Genomic DNA, 25985 nt, shown 5'->3' with positions numbered 1-25985 from the left:
AAAGCTAATAGATAATGGCATCACAGTACGTTGCTTTTGTGGTTTTAAAGGATTAGACCCTGCGGAGGGACTACCACATCCTCCTGCTGAACTTCACTGTGTGTGTGGGTGCTTGTTCATGTGTGTCTGACATCGGAGCTGATTTATCCATGCTTCCTCCTGGCTGGATTAATCTTTTCATTTCATTCCAATTCACAGCAGTTTATCAATATATCAGTGGCAGATTTTGGCAGCATGTATTGTTGTCTCATATCTACAATACTGTGTGAGAGCAAAGTGAGTCAGTCTCATGAGAAACCCCATCAATTTCCTAGGAAGGCAGGATTTTGTTTTTCTTTTACTTTTGATAAAACTCCGCACTCAGTGCTCACACAGTATCATGTCTTAAAGAGGCTGCTTTGTCCAATACAAATGGTGTGTATCTAATCTTTTTTAATATATGTAAAATATTTTTCACTTATGTTGAATGATTCATCCAGGCTTGGGAAAGTACCTGCTGCATTTGTATAGTGCAAAGTCTTAATGGCACTGAGAGGGGTAAGAGAGACTTTGCTGCGTTGTTTTTGGCCTGTGGGGTGTAGTCAACAGTTTGGGTCATCTCCATAAGAAAAGCCCCCACTGATTCCCTCTAGTGACTTCCATTAGGTGATGATGGTGGGGCAGGCGGCTGTGTTTTGGGCAAAGCACCTGGCCTGTTTTCTTCGCAGAGATGGCAACAGATTAAATCCCACAGAGATCACAAGATATCTTTGTCTCCTTTCAAGACAATAACATTTTATGAGGGATAATCCCAGATCATCCACTTAGCAATTAAAATACAGAGAGGCCCGTAGGAGCATGCCATTACCTGAGTGGCAGTGTGCAGTTTCTTGGCCTTGCCTTGGCCTTCCCTCTTTTATATTGTTTTAATAAATATCTTAGTTTACATTTCTTTCCACATTCTTTATTCTTTGTATTTATACAGAATCAAGGTGACGTATTGACTCATATACTTTCTTCCATTTTTTTTCCAATTAGGTTACTCCTCTCCACTCCATTCATTCATTAATTTATTCTTCCCTTCATTCATAAAGTCAGGGTGTGGGACAACATGTTAATTCATTCATACTGCTTGGATTTGCTCTATTGTTGTGTTAATCTGTTGGCATTGATAGTTGGGTCTCTGCTGTTGCCAAAACACCACTTGGTGAACCTAGTGCTCTAAACTCAAGCCCAGGTAAAAGCTGCTCGGCATTTAGATGCCTGTAGATTGGAGGATAAGGCCTCACACAGTAAGCCGTGAGTATCTTTAATTACCCGAGTGAGAGGATTAGAAAGAGAGGGCTTTATTTGATGCCTTTTCCCTCTTTTTCTTTCTGTATAAGTGTGTGTGTGTGGTTTGAATGAGAGGGCATGTGAAGGTGTGTGTTTTGAGTGTGTGTACATGCACACTTTGTATGCGTGTGTGTGTCTGTCTTGGCACAGCTTGTGTCAGGCCAGCACTGAGGAATGTGTCTAGCCACGGCTGTTGAGGGACTTGATCAGTGATGGCCAGAGTGGTTTGAGAAGATCATGCGGCTTTGCTACTGTATATATCATTGTTTTGAGCCAGATACATCATGCTTATCTAATCGCTGCTGCTGATCCAATTACATGCTGATTGAAAGGACAACATCACAGAAACCCTGGCAGCCAAAGAGGGCAGGTAGAGATATGCTATCTGAAACACAAATGAACGACCTACTGAGGAGGACTCTGAGAGGTTAAACTGTGACTCAGCCAGACAGTGTTATCCCTGCGCAACCATCGCCATCACTGGTGTCATTATTTCCTTCCAGCACACATTTGTTTGTTCGTGATAGCAGTAAATAATCTGAAAGTTGCAACGTCAAACTCAAGGCCAAGATAGACGTGCTCACACATTTGACTGTGCTGTAACACTGAGGAGCCACATGGCCCATTAGAATGCTAGTTTACAACCTTTTTTTTCCCCACAATATTTCTAGATGCTCTAGCTCTGTGAACCTACTGCTTATAGGAAGAGGAAACATTATTCAAATGAAAATGCAGTTTTGTCAAAACAAGCACACACACTGTAGAGGGTTTCCCACACTTATGTTAAACCTCCATTCCATAATATTTCTATAACATACAGATTGTACTAGTTTTACAATAGTTTTTATGAACCCTGTTTCAGTGTTTTTTAATCCACACAAGAAATCCTTAAAAACAATGCATTAGACCATCTGTACACCCTCATAACAATTATTTAGCTGTAGACCATAGTTATCAGCTTAAACTGGAGTTCTTGGAAATCCTTTTGTCCCAGCGGTAAGGTGGAATACGGCAGGTCTCTGATCTGACCCCCAAGGCCTCAGAGTCTATGCTTAGGATCAGAAATTTCTCAGACCCCTGAATCACTCCACTTTGTCTCATCTCTCTTTTTTCTTTATGTTACGTTCTGACCTTTGTCATCATAATTTATTGTCCCTTTTTGACAAGTGGAAGACAATATGGGGCTAGAATTCAGGTCAGTGGAGCTCGAACACCGGACTACTTTTGAGTTATGACACACACAGACCCTCACCTGCATATTATATATTTTTCTAATCATCTGAAAGTTGGATTTCTTCATTGGTATGTTCCATTCATCCTTCACCTTTGGAGAAATCATCTTCAGTAACCAAAAGAATAATATACAGTAAACCACTATCATGTGCTTTTGCTCGCAGGTAATAGATGTATCTTTTTCTTGTATGGAAACCCCCTTAAGGGAGAACAATGTGCAATACATAAAACTTAACAAAAGTATAATGAATCTATTCAAGGGGGAATGTTTGAGGTTATTTGAGGGAGATTAGGATAGAATGTGTTTTGTTGTTTTAATACGTACATCCTGAGGAGGAGAAGAAGACATGGTTTATTGTTCTCTGCTCACCAGGGTCCTGTACATGCTCATTTCTTTGCATGCCACAGTATGTGCACCGTGTGTGTGTGTGTCCATGCGCACATGTTATGCTGGATGTGGATGGTGCGGCCTTCTCTTGTCATCACGTACATTCCAGGAGTCAGGGGGCAGACGAAGCCCTGAGATGACACTGCAGATCCAACTATTAGCCTTTCACCCGCTGTTAACAGCAACTTGGCTAGACACAGGGCCTGCATTCCTCTGTCTTGAGCCAGCTGTAGTCTTAACTCACAGTAACATGCTTACAAGGAGATAATCTTTTGAGATGTTGCTCAAAATCAGGGAACAATTTGTTGCTGTGACTCACCCCTAATTCCACACTCAGGCTAAGTTGTCTTTTTAATTTGGAAACCAATAAAATCTTCATCAATCCACATGTGTTTGACAGCAGAAGCACGACTTCTGGGCAATGCCGAGCACGTGCACGTGGTGCATGAAAGAGATTGTGGGGAAACGGGACACATTTCATATAGGTTAGTCCCGAAATGGAAACCCACCAAGGTCAGAGACGGCCAGCTAGAAAGCCAGAGTCAATATTTATGGATACTGAACATGTGGCACACTTCTCTACCCACTAATTTGAGCAACAAGTCCACCTCCAGATTATATGGGCTCTCAGAGATCACAAGAGAGGGTCCAAACCTTGCTTGCATGTTTCAAATATTGAGAAGCACATTGAGGTTGGTCGCTGACTAGAAGCTGCACATAATTTGGCAAATTGGCACACTGTTTATTTGTTTGTGTTTTAATTTCCTGTGTATATAGGGGACAACAGAGCTTTGATCAGACAGTGAGGGATGCTTCTTTATCCAGATATGCAGTTTGTAATTATCAGTATCAGTGGCATAGATATAATTGTAATTATCACATTGTGAAATTACTTTTGTTAGGCTTAAGCCAAAAAAGGAGAATTCCATATTTAGGTTTTAAGTCCTGTGTCACTTGTCTTATTTTAAATAATGCACACACTATCTTTTATTCACAGGACACGTTTCTTTTGAAGCCAAAACCATGTCCTTATTGCTTGTTCTTACACATAGTGAACAATGTGAAAACAGTTTGATGCCTGATGCTTTGACTATACAACAGTAATAACACTGCACAGCTATAAAATCAGTATGCCAGTAAGAAACATTTAGTCCTGTACAGACCTCACACTTTAACAACTTACAATAGGAATCATATAAACACATGCTCCATTTGGCGAACTAGTTGGGATGAGAGGCAGCTACTTCCATTTTAGAGAGAGAGAGAGAGACATAAATACAGGGATCTGCCCTTTGAATGCAGCTCCACTCATAAAGACACCACGCGTCACTCAATTATACGTCTGCTTGATTAGAAGGTTGGGCTACATAAACAGCCAGCGTCAAGATTTACATTTTACTGCTTAAGCACAAGCAGCTGTTTACAGGCCAGGGAAGGAAGGAAAACACTTAGCAAGTATCTATACATGAGAGAGAATCAGAAGCCAGCACATTTCCGCAGAAGATGGTTTCAATTAATAGTTGTTTATGTAGATCTAATGCAATACTTGGTTGGAAGAGCTGATTGCTTTTTGAACTTCAGTGCTACTGATTCTGAGTTTTAAACATGTTAATATGTGTATGCAGCTAAGTTAAACTGCAGCGCTAAATGAAGCTTGTTTCCGTGCAATTGCAAGTCCTTTAAAGGTTCAGGAAACCAAAGAGACAAATAGAAACATCCTGATAGAAGTGTTGTGACCTTCACATGCAAACACAAACTGACAGCATTTGCAATCACTCGCTGGATAAGATGAAAGAGCAACGCGCTTCATATATTTCATCTGCAGTCTTGAGCCATAAGCAATAACATGCTCTCCAGCTTCAAATGTTCATCACTTTCACAAAAAACATTTCAGCTGCATAAGATGAGATTAGACCATTGCATGACGTAAGAAGTTGCCTGAATCTGTGGGTTTTATCATTTGTGAGATACCGAGAAGGTCAGATAAAGCTGAACATCTTATATCAAGCAGAGCAAGGCCAGTATATCACCATTTATAAGATATCTAGCACCAAAAGCTATGAAGAGATATTTTTTTTAAGATATTGTTAGAGAGAAACACATCATTACCACTAATAAAGCAAAACCACCATAAATGCTCTCAATTTTGAGTAACATATCTCAACTTCGTATATCCAGGTTCTGGCTGTGTTTCTTCAATAGCCAATAAGAATTGCGAATGTTATGTTCCCATTTCACCACCTTGCTACAGTCAGCCACGCAGTTCCTCTCAGCTATATTTTAGCTTCTTTTATGACTCACAACTTCACTGTGGGACCAGCTCTCATTCTTGTCGATTTAAGCAGGCAAGTGTTTTCAGTAAAAAAGCTCTGAATAAACTACCATACAGTGCCTGTCCAGCACTGAACAGCCAACATAAAAAGTTAGCAACTGGCTTATGAACAAAGTCAAGTGTTTTACTGCTAAATATGAGGATGTGTTCTAGGGAGCTGGCAGAGATCAAAACAGAGCCTTACGAGTTAATACTGGACTTACATTTGCTAAGTAGCCAGAAACATTATTCCAAAGGAATGAACTTAAAGGTGATTATGGTGATGTGTTGATGTGTATACAACCTGTTTTACTGCCCCCTAGTGGCCAACAAAATTATTTAAATCAGGTTTAAGGACGCGATTAGAGAAACTGGAAACAACTAAGCTACACTGGCGTTGCAACACAAAAATTAGAAGAAGAGCAGAAAATGACATGTTATCACATGCTGGCAGTGCTGTCGCTAATGTTTTATCACAGCCTTTTTATAGTCTTCAACATTGTGTTTTCTTTTGAAGCTAAATAGGTCATCTCTGACGTAGAAAACAAACAAATTGTAAACCATATCTGCTGACTAGCTGAGGTTGGTAACTATAAAATTATACATATATTTTCTTCCCCTTGGTTTGAACACCTACACAGTTATTAGTACTGCTGTGTATTGCAGGTGTGATGAAAAAACATCAACATCCATATACAAATATATACAGCTATAGCAAAATGCAGATATTGGCTTTCACATGGCTGAAGTTAGTCCAGAACAAACCCATTTTATTGTCACATTTCATTATCATGGTGTCCTGCTGAGTCTGATCCCAGCCATACAGCCTGTAGGGAACAGAACAACAGGGTTGTCTAACAGGGGGAGAGAGGAGGCTCGTAGGCTATAGGGAGAACCTGATTGTACTCTGGCATCCACAGAATGACATTATAGCTGTGTGGTTTCATGATAATAATAATCTTCAGAGCAGCTGTATAAACATTTAACTGACATCCACTCCCTGGGCATGCAGTATGTATCTTTAACTTCTACTAGGGCCAGTCTGATGCAACTATTCATATCTCCGCCCATCTCTCTCTCCCTCTCTCTCTCTCTGTCTGCTTGAGATACATGATCCATGTTAGTATTTGCTGTAAATGTCAATGGAAAATGAATGCTCACATCACATTAAGTTTTCAACATTTGAAAGAAAAGCACATCATGTTATGAGAACAAGCTTAGCGGGATGATTTACAGTGTGGACTCGCACAGAGCTGCGACAGTTGTCTTGTTTCATTCACTTTGAAAAACTTGGAAACAGTTTTCAAAAAAATAGGGACTCAAAAGAGGCCAATAAATTTAGACAAACCCTTGCTCTGGCCCCTCACAATGTAGCCTATTTCCTGGTAACATCTTGTCTTAATTCGTGGCAGTTTGTGTAAATATTTATGTCACTAAACTAACTGTTCTGTATACAGTAAGCCCCCCAATCTTCCTGGAATGTGATTTAATTGGCAGTTTCCTCTGTTTATCCTGTTTCATACGGTTATGGGTGAGCTTATTGTAATGAATTATCAGGTAGATAAAATGTGGCCTTAAATTAAATGTCCTTAAAGGAAATCAAATGAAGGTTAATACCCATTTTGTGCCCCCTGTCTGTAATTCACGCTCTCTCATCACATGCCAGATTACCATTATGTGTCATTTGTAATACAATAAACAGACTCCAGATGGCTTGGATTCTCTTGAATATACACAGAGCAACAGAAGCTATGGGGAGAGCTGCTGTATTTTGGTGTGTAGTCACTTTGCTTCAGATGGCCAGGCCAGCTCTCTTTCAGTGGCTGGCGTATTATATCCTGAAAAACTTGCTTACTCAGTCTCATAATGTGAGACAGAGAAATGAGGACAACCATTAAAAAAGGTTCAGGAATTGGAGATTAGTGTGTGTTTTGTCAGTTACAATAAGAGTAGATGACTAGGCTTGAACAAATGCAACCATATTGAGAGTTTTATTTCGGCACTGTTCCTCCTTGATGTTTAAATTTGTCAGGCTGGCAGTGTAGTGAGCTATATCAAAATAGTTCCCTTGTTCCTCACACATCTTTGACATTGTGCAGTGGAGCAGGCAATGTAAACGGAAGGCAAGAAATTAGAGTTTCTGATCTCCCAATTCATCTTGGCTCTTGCCTTGTCATTGCATGCTGTGCTTTTTATATCCGTATCATGGAGTTTTGCCACAGCACCATAAACAGACGTGTGTGAAGGCTGGTTCTTTTCCAAAGCACACTAAAAACATATGCATGACATATGAGATGTCAGCTGCTGACATACCTAAACACCTCTGTTATGATGGCTATCTCACATCCGACAGTGATTTATCTGTGATTATTTGGCCTCTCTGCGTTTGGGGCAAGGGACAAGGAAAAGACCACTCGTTTGGTTTATGCATGGATCATTGAGGAACACTGGGCCTCTTGTCAGTATGTCGAATTTTACCCCAGAATGAAACATTCTATTTTCCTAACCTGGTTAAGTAATCACATTACCTAAGACTCCATAAAGTGGAACAAACAGTAGCATATAACCCTGACTTCTTTTTATGTGCCTTGAGTGACAGATTGGTTTTCATCAAAGAGGCAAGCAAAGAAGTTATATAGTCATTTTGCTATGCTAAGAATACTAAATCGATCCTCATATGTAGAACATCTGGTGAAAAGCAATTTCCACCCAAGTGTTTTAGTATTTCCTCCTAATTAATTTCACATGTACATGACAAGAGTGAGCGGCCTCCCAGAACTAAGGCACAAAAGCCAGCTTTGTTTCACCATTAGAAAAGTCATCTGTGGTTCCTGGTTGAAAACTTGCTGGTGCTTTGACGCTTGAAATCAATGCTGAAAGCAGCATTTTGTGGAGAAAAGTAGCATCTTGCGCCTCAGTGGCACAGGGAGCTAAGGGTTTACCTTTGCATTCGGTCAATTGGTGATTTGTGGAGCAAGCAGAGCATATCAAGCAGAGTTGCATGAAACAGGCGAAGGTGAGAGAGATAGAGAGAGAAAAGGCGCAGAGCCTGCACAGGAATGAGTGAAAAGTGAGTGCTAAGCTTCCAATCCAAGCCATAATGAAGGAGTGTAGGTTAAAAATGCAGAGTATTAGAGGCAGTTCTTGGATCTGTGTGTAAAATGCATGAAATTGTCTGTCCTGACTCAGAGAGCCTTAAAGTAGGTATTATGTGAAAGCAGTGGACAGGGGAATCCCCATTAAAATGTAAATGTCATTTTTCAGTTGATCCTCCTTATATGCAACAGCTTTACGGGGAATTGGCAAACATAACAGCATGTCATGATGATGATCTTGAAGTAGATTAACCATTAATATGATGCCATACAGTATATCACAACTGTCTGGGAGACAGGCGTCTCAGCTGTTGAAAGGTGATTGTGAGACACAACACACCTTGTTATTACTTGTCCAGATGACAAGTCAAAAGAGCTCCTAGAACATTGGCGTCGACAGATGAAAAGTTGGCTTCATCAGATTAATCATTAAAGTGAGAGATATGATCATACTGTGGCATTGTTTTTACACAATCTTGATGCTGCTCAATCTGAGACCTCTGTTTGGATAGGGCGCCTGGGACCACCTGGATGAATGCAACTTTTGTTTGCCAAAACCGCATATTTCTCACCTGAAGGTCTCTTCTTTACAACGGGTTTCCCCCCCAGAGAGTCTGAGAGTCTGCTTTTCATCTCCACATGCTCTTCATCTTGAGAGGAGATGTGATGCATGGCTACAGAAGAAATAACTGTCCAGAGGTAGCTAGTGGAGGTCGTTGTCTGTACATAGGTGGAGAAAAATGGGTGGTATTTACCCACACAGATGCAGAGGTGAGATACAAGCAGGTGTTTACAAGAATGTTTGAAGTTGAAGGGAGATGGTGTGTTCTGATTAGAGCTCTGAGGAAGACCGACACTGTAGGTGTTTCTGCTGACACAGAATGAAAAGTCCTTATCCCTTCTTATCTTTTCATTTCTTCCTCCCATCTGCTATGTGTTTTTATAGCTAAGCTTGACTTTCAACTCAATTTGGCGCTGGGAAAGCATGACATATTGCCATTCCAAACATATTCTCTATTTGCCTTTTTCTACTACCAGTGGAATAGCCGCTGTTGGGCTCCTGGGAAAGAATCTGTCACTCTAACCTCCAGGTCAGTAGCTGTGTTTCTGTTTGTAGAATAAAGAGTTCAAGGATTTCTATTGTTCCAGAGATTGCTGTTGCCTCCTCTTGTTGTGAAGTTCAGCTGCTGCACCCAGTGCTGCACTGGCCGCAGCGAAGAAGTCCTCCTTTCTATTGCAGCTTCAAAGCATTTTTCCCTGGGCGGCAGAGTTACAGGCTCTTTGTGGCATGGGTTATTTGTCAGAGGGTTTGGAGAGTGACTTGTTTCACTCTGTTCTCTGAAAAAGGCCCGTGCGTGAGTGCTTGAGCAGTCTAAAGTTACAACCATGATCCCCAGTATTACAACTCGATGACTGACAGGAAAAATGGGGTGAGCTCTTTTGCTGGGCTCTAACAAAAACACCAATAAGAAGGAGAGGGAAACAACAGATTAGACTACTGATCTCAATCTGCTCTCCTTTGGTTATTGGGAAATAATAGCTCTGAAAAGGAAGTCATTTAAAAGGGCCTTTAATCAATTCTCCTTTGACGAGCAAGCGGCATGAAAGGCTGTAGTGAGAGGGAGAGGGAGAGCGTGCTCCTATAGCTCTGAACAGTTTGGTGTGGGGGAAGTACGGGAGAGATGGGCTCTAATTTGTGTTCTCATGGTGTCCAGGCATCTCCAAAGCACTTGATCACCACCACAGCAGGCCTTGATGCCATGTGTGAGTGTAAATGGTTCCAAGGCTCCCTGGTGGTAAAATCGCATTGCCAAAATGACCACCAACTCTAAATGAAACACTACCCCTTTTTTAAAAGGTCCCATTCAAAACCCAGTGGTTTTTTTTAAAAGGCGCATAAGGTAGCAATTTCCCTCAAATATGGCGTAGCCCAATAACTGTTGAAGTAACTGACACCATGTCAGGGTGAATGAAAGGATTTTTTACAATATGTATGAAGCATTAGCTAGATCGAAGATAGTAAAAATGGTATTAAGGAATGTTATAAGTGTATGCAAATGCGTGCAACCTCAGGAGTTGTACTGTACTACATTCTGGTCGTTGCTGTAATTCTTTGCCTCTTTTGTTGTACCGTTACAACCAGAGTAGAAAGGTCTGTGTACTGAGTGAGTGAGCACTTTGTTCATTCCAAGGCATGCACAAATCTGTTTTAAGTTCAAGAGAGGAGGAACCCTTTAATTTAAAGCCTAAAAATGAAGTCATTCATTCCCTGCTAAACTGCACTGTGACCCATAAGGTTAGGTAAACAAGTGTCCATTGCATTACTGTCAAAAAGACCCAGCCCCTCACTCTGCCATGATGTAAACTCCCGCGATCCTGTTACAGTTGCATGAGGGGAAACTGGAGGGATGGCAGAAAGGAAGGGAAGAAATGTATTCATGTGTGCTTTTTGATGACAGAGGGAGGGAAAGTCAGTACCTGAGGCTGTTCTCAGGAAGGTGTCCTACAAGGAAAAACTCTGTCTTGTTCCAAAGCAGAAAGCTGAGGAAGAGAGGACAGGCCACAATGCGCTGAGCCCAGCAGGCCTGCTCAGATCTATTACCAGCTCCAGCTCCAGCACGGGCTGGAATGTGAGGAATCCTACTGGGCTGGGGTTCTAGTGCAGGGGTCCAAACCTCACATTGCTGCTCACACTCATTTTTCCTTCTCTTTTTGTATTGTATTTGGATAGGTGATTGTAATGTAGCAGGAATGTAGAGTAACAGTTCTGGGGATAGCTGTTAACAAAGCTGAGGCTTTACCCATGAAGTGTACAAGAGATCTGTTCTGATACATCCCAAAAGGTTGGGAAAAAAAACAGATTTTAAAGATTTAAAAACAAGGTTTTGAGATAATGTACCATAAAATCAAAGAATGCATCTGTTTATTTAAAAAGATGGATGAACAACAGCACCAGCCTTGGCATGAATAAGAATTATACCTTGGACATCGCTAATGTGACACTAATTGCTTCTTAGTCTGTCAGAGGACAAGAGAGAAGAGACAGAAAGACAGAGGATGAGAAAAAAAGCAGGAGAGAGAGTACTGGGTGCTGACTGAGGGCAGTAATGACTGCCAATGGAATGCCTACACCCATAATCCTCTCTGTCACTGCTGACAGATCCTCTTGACCTCTGAACTCCCGATGTAAGGAGGGAAAAGAAAGGAAGTCACAACTTAATAAAATTACCTGGTGGTTAGCACTTGTTTCTGTGTGGCAGTTATCTTTGGTTGGTGGACTGTTGTACGTGAGTAATATATCTTAGTGACACTCTCTCAATATTCCAATTGAGAATCAGCAAGATAAAGTTTAACCTCCTGCTGGTTTGGATATGCCCTTTGATTGTTGCTCTGCGCATGTGTGCGCTCCAACACATAAGGTCAAAGGGCAAGGATTTTGTAACAATAGCAGTGAGTGTGAACACTGAGATACACAGAAGTGATATTTCACATATCAAAGCACCATAAAAACAAAAATCCAGATATTTCAGATGGCCATCTTTCTCTGACATGGGCACTATAATGCTTTCCTGTGGTTTGCCTAGCTAATCAGTTACATATTACACAAGCATCTGCAGACCTGACAGTGTATGTGTGTGTGTTGGAGGCACACTGTGATCTATATTTCAGCAGGCGGGCTAGGTCTGAAGACATGGGCCAGAGCTGTCAAAAGTTTGTCATCGATTCTCTCTGCCTTGTCATCAGTCTTATCTGATGGCACTGTGTTTCTCGCTCCATGTTCTCCTCCCTCATGGCTAATGGAAACACAGACTCCCTGTGCTCAGGAAATTCAAGGGAGGGCCTCCAGAGGGCCTCTTAAACAATTTGTGGGTTTCTTATAAAAAAATTTTCCCTGTGCTCTGGACACCAAGTGGTACTTTGAACAGAGAAGGAGATGTGTGCTGTCAGTATACTTTCAAAATGCACTGCAGGATAGATACATGTACTCAATTACATAGACTATCCTTTTGTTGATTGATACAGTTTGGTCAAACTGCCTTGCGACTTTTTTGGAAACTGTGTAGAATTCAAATTATTATTCTCGTCACTATTTACATGCACAATACTAAGAAAGTAGCTTTACGTTCTCATACTATGCCATGTAACATATGAAAATAGTAGTCAGTAGTATTAAACCTTCTAAAATTAGAAGTGGGGTGTAACTGATCGTCCTCAACATCCTGTAAACACTGTATCGAGTAAACTGCCACCCATCCACCAACAATACACATTTGCAACCTGTATCTGTTTGGACAGACCTATGGATCATATAGGCACTATAGGATGATACTACTGTGCACGTTCCTGTGTCATCATCATGTTTCTGGCCCTACACTCTTCCTCCTCCTGAGTCTGCTGCGCTGACAATTCGTTTGACAAACATGCAATCACCGTAGTTACAGACAGCCCCTTTAGTTAGGGTAGCGCGCAGTGTGAATTATGGTTGAGATGGAAACCTTTGAATTATGGGTAAGCTCTGAAGTGCCTCTCGTCCAGGGAAAGAAGAAGAAGAAGAAGAGGAGGAGGAGGAGGAGGAGAAGGAGGAGGAGGAGGAGGAGGAGGGATCTTTACAGACTTGTGCCACAGAGGAGTGCTGACAGAGACCTGGCTCGGCAAACTGCAGCAGAACCAGAACAACAAGAGGCTAACCCAAACACGGACCAGCAGAACCGGAGAAACCCAGCCTGGGCAGGGTCAGACGGTGCATCTCACCACGGAACAGTGAGGGAGGTTGACGGCGCGTAACCTCTCTCCAGTCGATCCGCCATTTGCTCCAGCCAGCTCTGCGAACACACGCTTGGAAAACAGCATTGCAGGCATTCCTGCCTAATTGTACATTTGTCCTCTTTCAAAGGGAAGAAGTGTTAGGCCAGATACAAAGAATCTTGGGATAGGGCGATAGGGCCAGCATCCGTCCCTAGCCTCCTGAGGGCTATTTAAAGGTACAGTAGGCTGTATTTTCCGCCGCACAGTGAGGCACCCACCCTTCCGCCTGGCTCCATATTGGAACCAGATGCTGCTGGATGCGAGGCCCCACTAATTTAAGTGGACAGGGCAGATGGAAGCGACTCGCCCTGCATGCATACCACCCCCTGTTGGCTTTCATGTGATGAAAAATCTCTGCAGTATGGCGGGGGAGGTCCACTCAGTAATACACACATGCGCCATACACACACACATATTATTACAGCATGAACACACATTGACATACGCACATGGTCTTGTACTTTCAGTAACTGCTGTACACAACCACCGAGACATAGCAACACAACACACACACACACACACATATCCAAACACACACAAGCACTCTGGAGGTTATGTTGGACTTTTTCAGTTAGAGAAAAAGGGTTGAAATAGCAGTGTAATCATGACAGTAATTTTGATGGGACTGAGCAGTACTGTACTGTTGTGAAATTGAAAGCAATGAAAAGATACATTTTAGTACAAAATCTGTTCTCTAGGTAATGTAAAAAGAAAAATCTGCACATGAAGAGAAAAGTTTTGACAGTCTCAAAAAATATGTGATATTGTTGGCAAGCATGTTACTAGTTGTTTGGCAGCTTTCTCCTTAAAATTTATATTAAATTCCATTCAAAATCTGAGTCAGTCCAAAAAAATTTGTGCTAGCCTCAATAGAAAAACACCACCCACTAACTTACTTATAAAATTTCTCTGTCTTGTTTATATTCCAAATATTCAGCAAGTGCTGAGGTCTCTTCTCTCAGCTGTGTATTATGCTCAATATCGCCACTAGTTAGAGGAGAAGTGGTAAAGCCCTGTCTGCAAATGCTCATCACCTGGTAGGAAGACACTGATGCGGGGCTAAGCCTGCAACCTTATCCCGCCATAAATTACAACAGCGCCTAGCAACCATAAGAACTATTATATTGTCCCTCGGTGTGTGTAAGCGTGTGTGTCTGCATTTGTGTGTGTGTGCAAGTGCGCATGTGGTGTGAGTGCATGCGTATACTTACGTGTATGTCTGCATAAGAAATAGCCCTCCATAGTGTGTCCTTTGTCTGGTGAGGTGACAGGTAATTGAGTCAAAGAGGATGGAGGAATTATGGCTGGGAAGCAATTTGAAACGTTGCAAGGCTTTAGAGCCAAACCCTCACTGGTGGTTAATTGCTGTGTGACACAGCCACATGCAGTCCCTCTGCTGGGTCTAACTTAGCGTGAAATGAAAATGTAATGCTTATATCTTTGAATACAGTTTTTCAGTGTAACAAAGCGAATCAAATATCTTTTTATAGCAAAGGCCTTTCTCAGGGTTCTCATAAAAAAGCCAAACTGGGACTCAAAAGTTTGACAAAATCTATTTATTCTCTCTGCTTTTTACTGTGATAATCTCAACATAACCACTGCATAAAGTGACCAATCAACAGAGTTCCTTTGTACTGACAGTCACTTACACACACCCGTAGTCTCATCCCTTGGGATCATCTGGTGAATGTACACTGTGAAGAGAAAACTTGCAGATTGGACAGGAAATTTCCTCTTTGATAGCGTATGTTTGTTTAGCTGGACTCGGTTGACCTGTGTTGACCTATCTCCTCAAGCTCAGCAGTCCACAGCCAGAGCCCTGCCTTGCACCCACAGCCATCCACTAACAAAACAAAATTTACTACGCTGCTTTATAATACATTATCCAAACTGTTGCTTTTCTATGGTACTGACAGGAAGTGTGTGCATATAAAATGGACATTCAGGAAAAACAAGAGTGGAACGTCTGTGATTGCTGGTAAAAATCGATGTGTTGATTGCAGAAATTTGTTACTCTTGTCTCAGGAAATGCATTAAAATTGATTTTATGGCATTACTGATTAACTAATCGAATGAAACAAATCAAAATCAAAGAAATCAAATATGCTTTCAAGCAATGTTAAACCAACATTATATTTGAAGTTAGTCTTCTTGTACTTTACCTATTCCCAGTGTAGTATGCCTATATTTTATGTCAAATACAGAGGCAAAGCTCATCAGAATTTAGAAATGCATCAGATTAACACTGTATACTGTGTTAAAATTGTCACAGCTGTATGCCCTGTTGGTGTTGATGAATCTGGCTTTGTGAGTTTTTTGCCATTGCATGACCTCAGGGGCATGATGGTTTTTGATAACTCCATTCACGGTGTATATTAAATAAATGTGTTGGGAATCCCCCTCCAGGTGTACAGTAAAATATGCCTGAACTGTGTGGAATTACATGTGATTATATGAACGGGATTTGTGCCCAAACCCACAGCTGACTCTGAGAAAATAAAGTAGGTGACTCATTCAGAATTAATGTGCTGTGGACCCTGAATCCCTGTGTTAAGAATGAGGGCACCTTTTGACCAAGCAATCTGACACACACACACACACACACACACACACACACACACACATATATGCATACATGCATTAGGGAACGCACACAAACACAGAAGGGTTAAGGGGTTGCTTTGTTATCATGCAGGTGCCCTGTGGCTGTGATTAAGCGATGTTTTCACTATCCCTCTGGTGTCCTAAAGCTTAGCTAGATGTCACAGCTATGGCAGGAATGCTTGAGGAGAGAGGCCAAGAGGGGGTCACAGCTAGGATGTAAACATCAACATTTTCTTTCTTAAAGGGATTTAGGTACACTTAAAGGGAAAAAGCTCTACCATAGCACAAAGCCTGATCCCTAACTACACACCTGGCCTTAGGCACAGACCTATGACCAGCTTACCTCCACCTAATCCTCCATTTAAAACCATCTGTGGGGCACAAAACTGACCTTAGATCAGCATCTTACTGCAGCCTAGGCTTTTTCAACACTAGGTTGTTGCTGCATGTTGGGATTGGGAGAAGGGCTTTAGCTACAGATTGCTATCAGAGCAGACAGGAGTTTTACGCCCTCTCTGGAACTGTGCCATAGTGGGCCATGGACAATAGACCCTTTGTGCATTGCTGATTGGCAGATCTACTCATAACAAACACACTAAATAGTAAAGTCACAATGGGAGGTGCAGGGGTCTGATAAATACTGGTTTTCATTTAGACACAATGATGTCTTTTGCTTCATCTCAAGATGTCAGTTTTGAAATGACAATTGGACATTGTGTAACTTAAAGACGATTAGGGGAATGCCATGATATAGGCAAGCTATGACTATGAAAACAATAAATGGCAGAATAGACATAAAACATGTTTCTCTCCAGTTTATTTCTCTCCAGAGGAGAGCCCACTTCTCTTTTCCAGCTGTGTGGAGATGGTTTGAATTAGCCCCACCATCTCCCCAGAGGATGAACTGTAATGATGCAAATTTAGGGCCTTTCTGACAAGACCTTGACACTTGATATGTTGGTCAACTCCCCGTTCCATGTTGGTTTTACCAATCCATAAATATTGAGTCCACAGGGACTGGTGGAAAGAAAAGAAAAAAAGACAAGAAACAAGGAGACTGGATAAAATAGCTGGACTCTTTTCTGTTGTAATGTTACAGACCTGCAGCCCCATCTACTGTTGCGCCACACAACAGGAGCCAAAGTTGCCCAGAGGCACAGATGTCTGGGGTGAGCATGTCTCTCAACCAAAGCAATGCCCAGCTGGGGAGGAAAATGGTCAAATGGATGGCAATCAATTTTAGCAAGACATTTCTTTTCTGTTTGTCATGTGTTGTTATTGTTCAGAACTGTCCTGCAAAAATGAGATTTCAGTAGCTAGATCTCTTTCTCTCTTTCTCCCTCACTCGCTCAGACTCTGCCTCAAACATGTGACCGTGGTTATGCTAACACAGCATGAGATGTGAACCATTTTTAGGCTGTGGCCACAACCATGGCATCTGCAACCCTTCCACTGGCCTCATCTGGAAGTTGCAAAATCTGGATTGGATGTGGCGGATGGATATATTTAAGTAAATATTAATCCAAACACAGAAAAGCAGGAGTTTTGTTTGCAAACCTGGAATGTAATAATGTCTGTTTTCATGACAACTTTAATGACTGTATTTATTTTGTTTGCTTGCAAGCACAACAATGTAAATAAAACAACACCATGACAACTGCTACCAGGCAGCCACCCTCATGCCTAAGAGTGCGGCTAACCTACCACCAAAACATAAACATTGTAAGACACAAAAACATGCAAAATGTAGTTCCTTCATCCTCTCCATTACTTCTCTCTGAGTTCTGGTCACTGAGGGCTAATTTACTGCAGGATCTTTGCAGACAAACTATTCCACTTAAACACTGATAGTTACTCCATATCTGCATAGGTGTAAACCGAACAATTACCTATTTCTCAGTGGTTTGAAGTAGCAGTGTTTTCCTTCTGTGATCATTTTGACATGCAGTTAATTAGTTCTTTCTGACAGAGTGAAACTGGCCCAGCTGCAGCCCTGCAGGTGAACGATGTCCTCTGCTTCCTGGCTGTGAAAGGGCTCTGTGTGGTCTTAGTTTCTTTACATCATACCAAAAGGTGCACAGATTGGGAACCTGTCATCTGTGTTGCCATTTGATATTCAAGAATACTTAGTTGATTGTTGACATTACCAACTGACCTTTTTTTGTTTTTGATACTCTCTGTGTGTGTGTGTGTGTGTGTGTGTGTGTGTGTGTGTAAAGCTTCTGTCAAGGTATATAGTATCCACAGCTGTGAGGTAACTGTGCCTATAATCTGTCTCACCAGAGCTGTGTAACCTGAGTTAGAGTGAGGTTAAGGGTCAGTTATTGAACTTGAATTACACTGGGAGAGGCCTCCCTCGGCCCCTCACCACCCCTCTCAGCCACCCCGTAGGGTTTGTTTGTTTTCTCTCCCAGTCTCTCCCAGAGCTTACCCAGTCCTCTGTAATGAGTATTTAATACACACCCTCAGACATGTTTACACTACATGTAAAAGCACTGGCTGTGTGATCTTGCAACACACTCAGACATGTGTGTCAAAGTATATGCTTGTGCATGTGTGTGTGTGTGTGTGTGTGTCTGTGTTGTTGTGTGCATGCGTATGTATACATGCAGGCCTGCGTGTTCCCTTTCATTCCAACTCCCACCCTCTATTTTCCTCATTTCTGAAGTCTGTAGCCTGAGGGGAAGAACACCTGCCAGTTTTTTCCCTCTTCAATCTCAGATAAGACAATAGAAGTAGTAGAGGTGTTTGGTTACACACAGAAACAGAGCATGGAATGAGAGATATTAAAACCTCCCCTGTCTCGCCCACAAGGTCGCTGCAACACTCCAGGTGTGAATAATGTCAAAAAAACAAATTTTTGTGTCAGTAGAGTCAGGTTGGGGAGCAAAAGAGCTTGAGAGTTTTGCTTTAAACTCATAATTTGACCTGAACCACAGGCCCTGGGCCCCCTCTGCAAGCTGTTAAGTTTTTAACATATCATTTTTCACTGCACATGTTCCGTGTTATGTTAGTTACCAGGAATTTGGATTGAATGGACAATGAAGTTCCTGAACCTTGAGAGAAGGATTATTCTTAATCGTAAGCAGAGGAGAGCCACCAGGGTAACATAAAGTTATGCTACAGCACTCTCTGTTGGTGAACTTGCTACATTGTCCCATTAGAGGCCTTGGAAGTCCCAGAGTGGCTTTGGTCTTTTTATAGTCAAGAAACCACATCCCTGGTGCCTTTGAAGAGCTCGTATTCACTAAGTAGTAGTTAGGCTTGCCAGTACTTACTCACTATTTTATAAGTATGAGTGGTGGAGGAACCCTTTGAACTGTACCCATTTAGAATCCCAAGGCTGATGGTTTCATAATACAGAAGTAAATAGACTATAGTCACATAATTAGCAGGGATGCCCGTGAATTACTGTTGAGTGTTTTCCCTTGCACAGGTGGATAAGAGAAATAGTCAAATCCACGTGGCTTAATAGCATTTAATCCCTGTCCCTGTAGTTGGCACCCAACACACAGTATGTTGATTTTGCACACACATGCAAGCATATAAATTTTTATCTTGACACACACTCCCAGCTCAGGATGTCAGTGTGCACCAGAGACTGTAGACACATCCTGCCCAAGTGTTTGTCTGAGGAGTGTTGGGTGTCTCAAACCACACTAGAAAGCAGGAAACAGGAAACAATAAAATTTGACCAATAAAGCTTTTCAACTCCAGTAAAACAATGACCACCTAAGTCTAAATTTGACAGTGTCCCATATTATTATATTGCTGACACATAAAAAGTTTTGCAAACTTCAAGTGTTTATTAAACAAATGATATACAACAACCTGACATGTCTTTTTATGGCTAATAACTACCTTTGATTGAGTGTATTTGAGTGAAGTCATACAGATTTTGTCATTCTGTTTTTGCTATTGTAGCTATCCTTCCAATATACGTGGGTGTATGACATCATTGTGGGTATTTTATGAGCACAACTGCTTTAGGGCAATATTGGATTTTTGCATGAGTTTACATCAGTGTGAAGAAGTTCCTTGATTTGACTGGTATTTAATTTAATGCAATGGAGAAGCCAGAAACAGACATTCTCATCTGGTTATTTGTACAATTAATCTTTCATGATATATCATGATAGTTACTGATATGTGCATTACCATTACTAATGAGTGTTTTATCCATATCGCCCACTTCCAGTTTCACTTAAGTGTCTTTTACACAGTTTGTCCTGCTATAATTTTCAAATACACTTGAAAAAACATCATGAAAAATAAATTATAAAATACAGTTTCAGTCACAACTTTGCAGAAGCCTTTTTTATCCCATGCATTTAAGCTGTTTAGGGCAGCACAGGTCGTGCAGTGGTTAGCACTGTCACCTCATAGCAAGAAGGTTCCAGGTGAATGTGAGTGTGAATGGTTGTTTGTCTATATGTGTTGGCCCTGCGATGGACTGGCAATCCGTACAGGGTGTACCCTGCCTCTCGCCCAATGACAGCTGGGATAGGTTCCAGCCCCCCAGGGACCCTTAATGGATAAGCGGTATAGATAATGGATGGTATGAATTAAAGCTGTTTACTGTATGATAAACATTTACCATTATTCAAAGCTGTATTCAGAAGTTATTTGCCTGAAGGGGAAACCATTAATAATTTTCTAAAGTTATGCCTAATTGATTCACTTGATACATGCTGTGTGGTAGACTAGTGTGAAACATGCTATCACAAAGTGCACTGGCAAGAGAGATCCAGGAGATGCTGCTAATGTACTGCCTTTATACCGCATGATTCTGGTTGGGTTCATTGAGAGGACAATGCGGGAATCAAATCAAACAGACCCTTTGCCATTCCCAGAGGCTTTGGTTATACATTCATATACTGTAGTCCTCAGTGCTCTCACCTCATCACTTCTTAAAGACCAGACAATTGATTTCAAAACAGTGATTCGGATATTAAAAACCATCTCAAATTTATTTGATTTGACTTTGTGGCAGAAACAGAAATGTTTTTTTTTTTTTGCATCCTGTCAGATTCAGTCAGCTCACTGGCAAAATAGTCAATATCCTCATCAGAGCTACTAATATTAATAATGGAGTGCTAGTTAGTTTGAATTTTCCCAAAATTTCATATGCAGATATTTAGTCAAGAGGGATATTACTGTACATGATTATACCATTTAAACTCCAAGTCAGTCTTGGCGTCTAGAGCTGACACAAACAGTTCATGTATTAAGGTGAAAGGACAGAAGGTCTTGTAGCTTCAATATGCTGGGCTTTGGCCCATAATTCAGCAAAGTTAATGGTATGCTGAATGTGCTACTTGGGAGATATCTTGAGGTAATATTGATAATGAAAGCTCCGGCAGGCAGTCATTTGAGAACACCTGTTCCTCATCATGTACATGTGGAAACACTAATACATTGCTGCACCGACACTCTGCCACTATTCATTCTGTCTTGTGGCAAATCAGCCATCCCACAACCACACCAGTAACCAGTGTAAGGGCCTAATAAAAGGTACTGTACAGTATATGTGGCAGGTTCTGCCTCACTCTTGACCTTCTCTTGAGGGTCAAGCATGTTCAGAGTGCAAATGGCATCACCACTGACCTCAAACACACCTTGAATGCTACAGAACCCTGGGAACCCTTTTCTTGAATACCAAGAAGCTGCAGCTCCCTCATCAGCAAATAGTGAGCCAACCAGTGCTCCTGCCTTACATAAAAATGGAATATCAACCTTGAGCACTATCAGCTTTGAACATGATGATCATGCTCTTAGCTTGGGCAATAGTCTTTCCTCAAACATTGACATCAACACACATATCTGCTATTGTCTGAATTGTGCCTGCAAAAGATTAATGTGGGAGAGAGAGTCCTTTAAGAGCACAAACTACAGGTACATATGTCACTGTTTCTTATGACAGTTGTCGTTCCAGCAGAAAATAATTCATCTTTACATGATTTCTCAGGGCTCCTAAACCTTTCAGGGTTCTGTAGGCCCCAGGTAGTCTGAGTGGAAGTTATTTTTTTTTTTTGCTTATTTGATTGAAGTGCAAAGTAGCTCCTGCATTTTTGCTTAATCTTGTGGCTTTGGTGCCCTGAATGACAATCACAGTTAATGACTTTATCATTTCATTTGATATTATACTTACATGGTGCACAGTCTGTTAAATTTCTGCTTAATATTGTTGTTTTCTCCAACTAGATGGTTAAGAGCATGTCTGGGTAAGCTAAGCAGGGGCCCACAGCTCATTGTTGCCCTAGGGTTAATCCAGCCCTGCACTGAAGAAAGTCAGTTTAAGAAGAAGCTGCTCTTTTTGAAATGAATCTTTACGACCGCACCCAGGGGACAAGTAGCAGTTCTGATGAGATTGATCCCCTCCACCAACTAGGCTGCTGCTCTCACTTGTCAAAGAACATTGTAAAACACAAGCTATGATGTGTGTGTGGTTTTGGGTCTCCTGACACACTGCTTATTTAATAAATGCCCTCTTTATATATCATCTCCCTGGTACATCACTGACTGTGTTTCCTACAGCAACATCCATATTATTAATTTCAACCAAAAGGAAAAAGAGATACACAACCGACAACTTGGATGACTTCATTGTAAAAGCTTAGTGTTTCTTAGAATGAAATAGGAAATGTGTGGTCTTAAGTGCTTTATATACTGACAATGCAATTATTTCTCTTTACTGTAGACCTTCTCGTCTTTCACACGAGTGCTGTGACCAATTTTAGAGCTTGTTGGAACCTTAGGGCTGATAGGAAGACAGATGATGGATTCCAAAGTCTGAGGCATGGAGGATAACAATGACTCATTTGCAGAATAAAAACATTTGTGTCTCTGCATTGGTATGACAGCATCTTGTTGTTGTTCTTGCTGAAATAAGTGCTCCTACTTTGGAATTGTGACTCCTTAGACAATATTGTCTTTAAATTTGATTTGTTTAAAATCTCATGCCTTTGTTTCTTTCCCATCTCTCTCTTGTTTTTCTCTCTCACACACAAACTCCAATCTCTCCCTCACTTTCCCAAGCTGTCACTGTGACACTATTCGGGGCCTGGTCCCCAGACTGTCACTGTTAATCAATCATTAATGACAGGAGGCAAACTCAAACAAACTCCTATTACGACTGACATGAAAAGCGCCAAGCAGAATTTGACAGGTTTGACTAGTTTGACGTGTTTGACCGTCAGCACCGGCCAGTGACTGACCACAGAGACACACAGAGGGAAAAGTGCTTGGAGGACTCGAACAGTCTGTAGTCTCTTTTTGGAAATGGCAGAAAATAAACAGTGTGGGTGGTACAAAGCCCAGAGGGGTTCTATGTTTTATTTAATAAGAAAGTTAAACTAAAAAAAAGTCCTGAAGGCGGTGACAGACTCTTGACTCATAGAACTTTGAAGAAGTTTAGTCATGAAGAAGTAAAAAGGCCCACAGCCGTGTATGGGCACTGAAACAGACATCAGTGTCCATTCTAGCTGATGGGTGTAGACTGATGTCTTAAATTAAAGAAAGCACCATCCTCCATAAAGGCATGAATGTAAAAGGTTGACATCTGATGAAGACAGATAACAATATCATGATGTCAGGACCAAATCCAGGATTTTATAAATACAAAGTTCATGCTTCCAAATTTCCTCACACCCATAAGAAATGTTTGAGTTGTTACAAAAAAATCATGTTTTATTTATTCATTCAACTATCCTACTATACTGTATTTAAATTTCATCTTGCTACACAATAGTATGAATAATATTTCAAAATCTTCTTGAACCCAACCCAAGATTATGACTGTGATGGAAAAAAAACAATTAAATCCCTCTGTTTTATGGTTATCATATTGAGTCAGCTGCTACACTCACATCCTGCTTCTCTCGCTGCAACATCAAACACACCTTTTTTGATTATGGCAGTGTGTCTAAGCTGTCTGTGGTCCTCATGCTGCCACACCATTTATCTGAGAACACTTGTCACTGCTGCTGCTGATAATATAACACACCTTCACCCTGTATCCACCTGTAGGGTCTCAAAAGGATTGATAATGTTGACATATTCCTACAGTAGGCTAATCCTATCAGGCATATAACAATAAGGTTGTTTTTAATAGGGACTCCAAAACACAAATTCTACCACAGAAAGAAAATCTTATCTTGCATTATGCATTTAATAATTTCTCAAGGCAGCATTAACCAAACAGAACTGTTGTTTACACCTGTTCTTGGTGTGACATCACTCCAAGTTTTTCCACACTCCTGGCGTCTCATCTGCTCAGAGCCTGGGGCCATTTGTGCCTATCATACTGCCTAGGACACACGGAGGCGCTAGATCACTTCAAGCATCGATCCTGTCCCTGCATTGACTTGTACAATTTGAAACCAGACGTGCAACTCATTCAGACCCCCCCTCCCACCTCCCTCTCTCTCTTTCTCTCTCCCTCCCTCTCTTCGTCTTCGCTTTAGCTGCATGTCGCTCAGTCAGTCAGTCAGTCAGTCAGTGGCCCCGGTTCGCTGCGCCTGCGTCCACCTCCACAGCTCTCCAAAGCCGAGACGCGCCACCGCCGCCGTCAATGCGGGCATGACACAGTGGCAGCATTAGTGGGCTTCCGTCAGCCTGCTTTTAAGAAGATTACAAAAGGAGAGGAAGATACATAAGAGTAGAAGAGAGTGAAGTGACTCATTTCTACCCCTGCCGTGCGTCGAGAAGAGTAGATGAGTCAATGGCAGGGGCACAGCCTGGAGTTCATGCGCTGCAGCTCAAGCCAGTGTCCGTGCCCGAGAGCCTAAGAAAGGGCAACAAATTTATGAAATGGGATGATGTAAGTAATGGCGAAAGAGACCGGCAGTGAATTTTCTTTTTTCCCACTATCGGCTCATTTCTGCACGCTTTATTTGCATGCATACACACGCCACTAAGATGTATTAGACAATCCATAGGCTACTCATGCAACAGTAGCCGATTGATGATAATTGTCAGTGGAGCGTTGATTGACAGGGGCTGCCTGCCTTTGGCTTGCTGGTTAACGTTAAAGAAATGTATCCGCTGTAGAGTCTGCTGACATGTGCCTTGTTTACATTTAACAATTCACAGTAGCCTAGGCTATGTGTATGTGCGCGCGCGTGAGTGAGTGCTCGCGTGTATGACTGTGAGAGTGTGTGCGCCGCTCATTAAATCAAATTCAACATTTGAACTAAGCTCGCCCCTCCCCCCCTCCTCTGAAAATGTTTTATCAATTAACTACAATTAATTAGTGTATCGGAGCTCAGCATGCGGCTCTCAGTGTAACCACCAGGCAAGACTTGAATAACGATTGTCTTTTTTTCTCTCTCTTTCGTTCTTTTTTTGTTATCATTCTTCTATACTACTGGTAGTCTAGCTGTATTGAAATGACCTTGATTAAAATTGATTGCACACTGCTGTTGAGTAGCCGGTGAAAACATAGCAGTAGTAGCCTTTTAACAGCCATGGCTGCACTGCACCTTCCTCAAACAACAAATCCACACGTCCTTGTAGTAGTCCAATAGAGAATGAACATATAGCGGCTGCTTCTTAAAAACTGAATTTAAATGGAGTGACCTTACTGTATTTAATGGTTGACTTCATGTCATATACTGTCAGTATAATAGGTCTTATATTCTGAAAGGACTTCTGCAATATTTGTTTCACATCTTTCCACAGATCATCTCATTTGAATAACTGCTTGCATTCCTCTGGTTTCTCCAACCTTGCTGCATGTTTATTGTGTGAGCATTTGAATATGAGTGCGTTGAGAGTGTATGAATATGTTCATTCTGGGAAACGCTTTTCGTGCACTGAAAATGCAGACGTGTGCACACCTGTAACTGCTGAGTGAACAGTTGAATACTGTTATTGTCTTGAATAACAGAGGGAGAATGAGATGTTTATCAAAGATCCCAGTGTATGCAAATCATACACGTCGATCACCGTAGGGAGTCGGGTTTTGATGATAAAGTGCTGCTGTGCTAGTTTTATATAAGTGACATTCTGAAATATGATTTTATGAGATCATCTTAACAAATACACACAAGTGAAAGATTCATATTCACTGAGCTCAGGTGATTCGTGCACAGCACAGATGGCATTAGTGGAGCAGTGTTAAAGGAGTGTGAATGTGGTCAGTACAGATGGCAGTGGGGAAATTATGCACCCTTACAAACCTACCACTCTGTCAATCATCAATCTTAAGCTTAAAGGAGAGAACTCAAGTATT

At 41.5% G+C, this 25985-nt stretch overlaps 2 protein-coding genes across 6 annotated transcripts in view; one reads left to right on the top strand and one right to left on the bottom strand.

Moving 5' to 3' along the window:
- gpcpd1 (glycerophosphocholine phosphodiesterase 1) overlaps positions 1-25985 on the bottom strand; it is a 259347-nt gene that overhangs the window by 86624 nt on the left and 146738 nt on the right. The gene's annotated exons all lie outside the window — the stretch shown is intronic.
- LOC108896922 (1-phosphatidylinositol 4,5-bisphosphate phosphodiesterase beta-1) overlaps positions 24233-25985 on the top strand; it is a 100797-nt gene continuing 99044 nt past the window's right edge. For all 5 annotated transcript variants that reach the window (XR_007813628.1, XR_007813629.1, XM_018696235.2 and 2 more), the window contains exon 1: positions 24233-24572. Coding sequence is in view for 3 of the 5 variants with exons in the window: in XM_018696235.2 (XP_018551751.1) it covers positions 24474-24572 (99 nt within the window). In the remaining 2 variants the exon portion in view is untranslated. The remainder of the gene's footprint in view (positions 24573-25985) is intronic.

Source organism: Lates calcarifer, linkage group LG7_1 (assembly GCF_001640805.2).
Source record: "Lates calcarifer isolate ASB-BC8 linkage group LG7_1, TLL_Latcal_v3, whole genome shotgun sequence".
In the NCBI taxonomy this organism is placed as follows: domain Eukaryota; kingdom Metazoa; phylum Chordata; class Actinopteri; family Centropomidae; genus Lates; species Lates calcarifer.
This window is presented reverse-complemented; position numbering and strand designations above follow the sequence as displayed.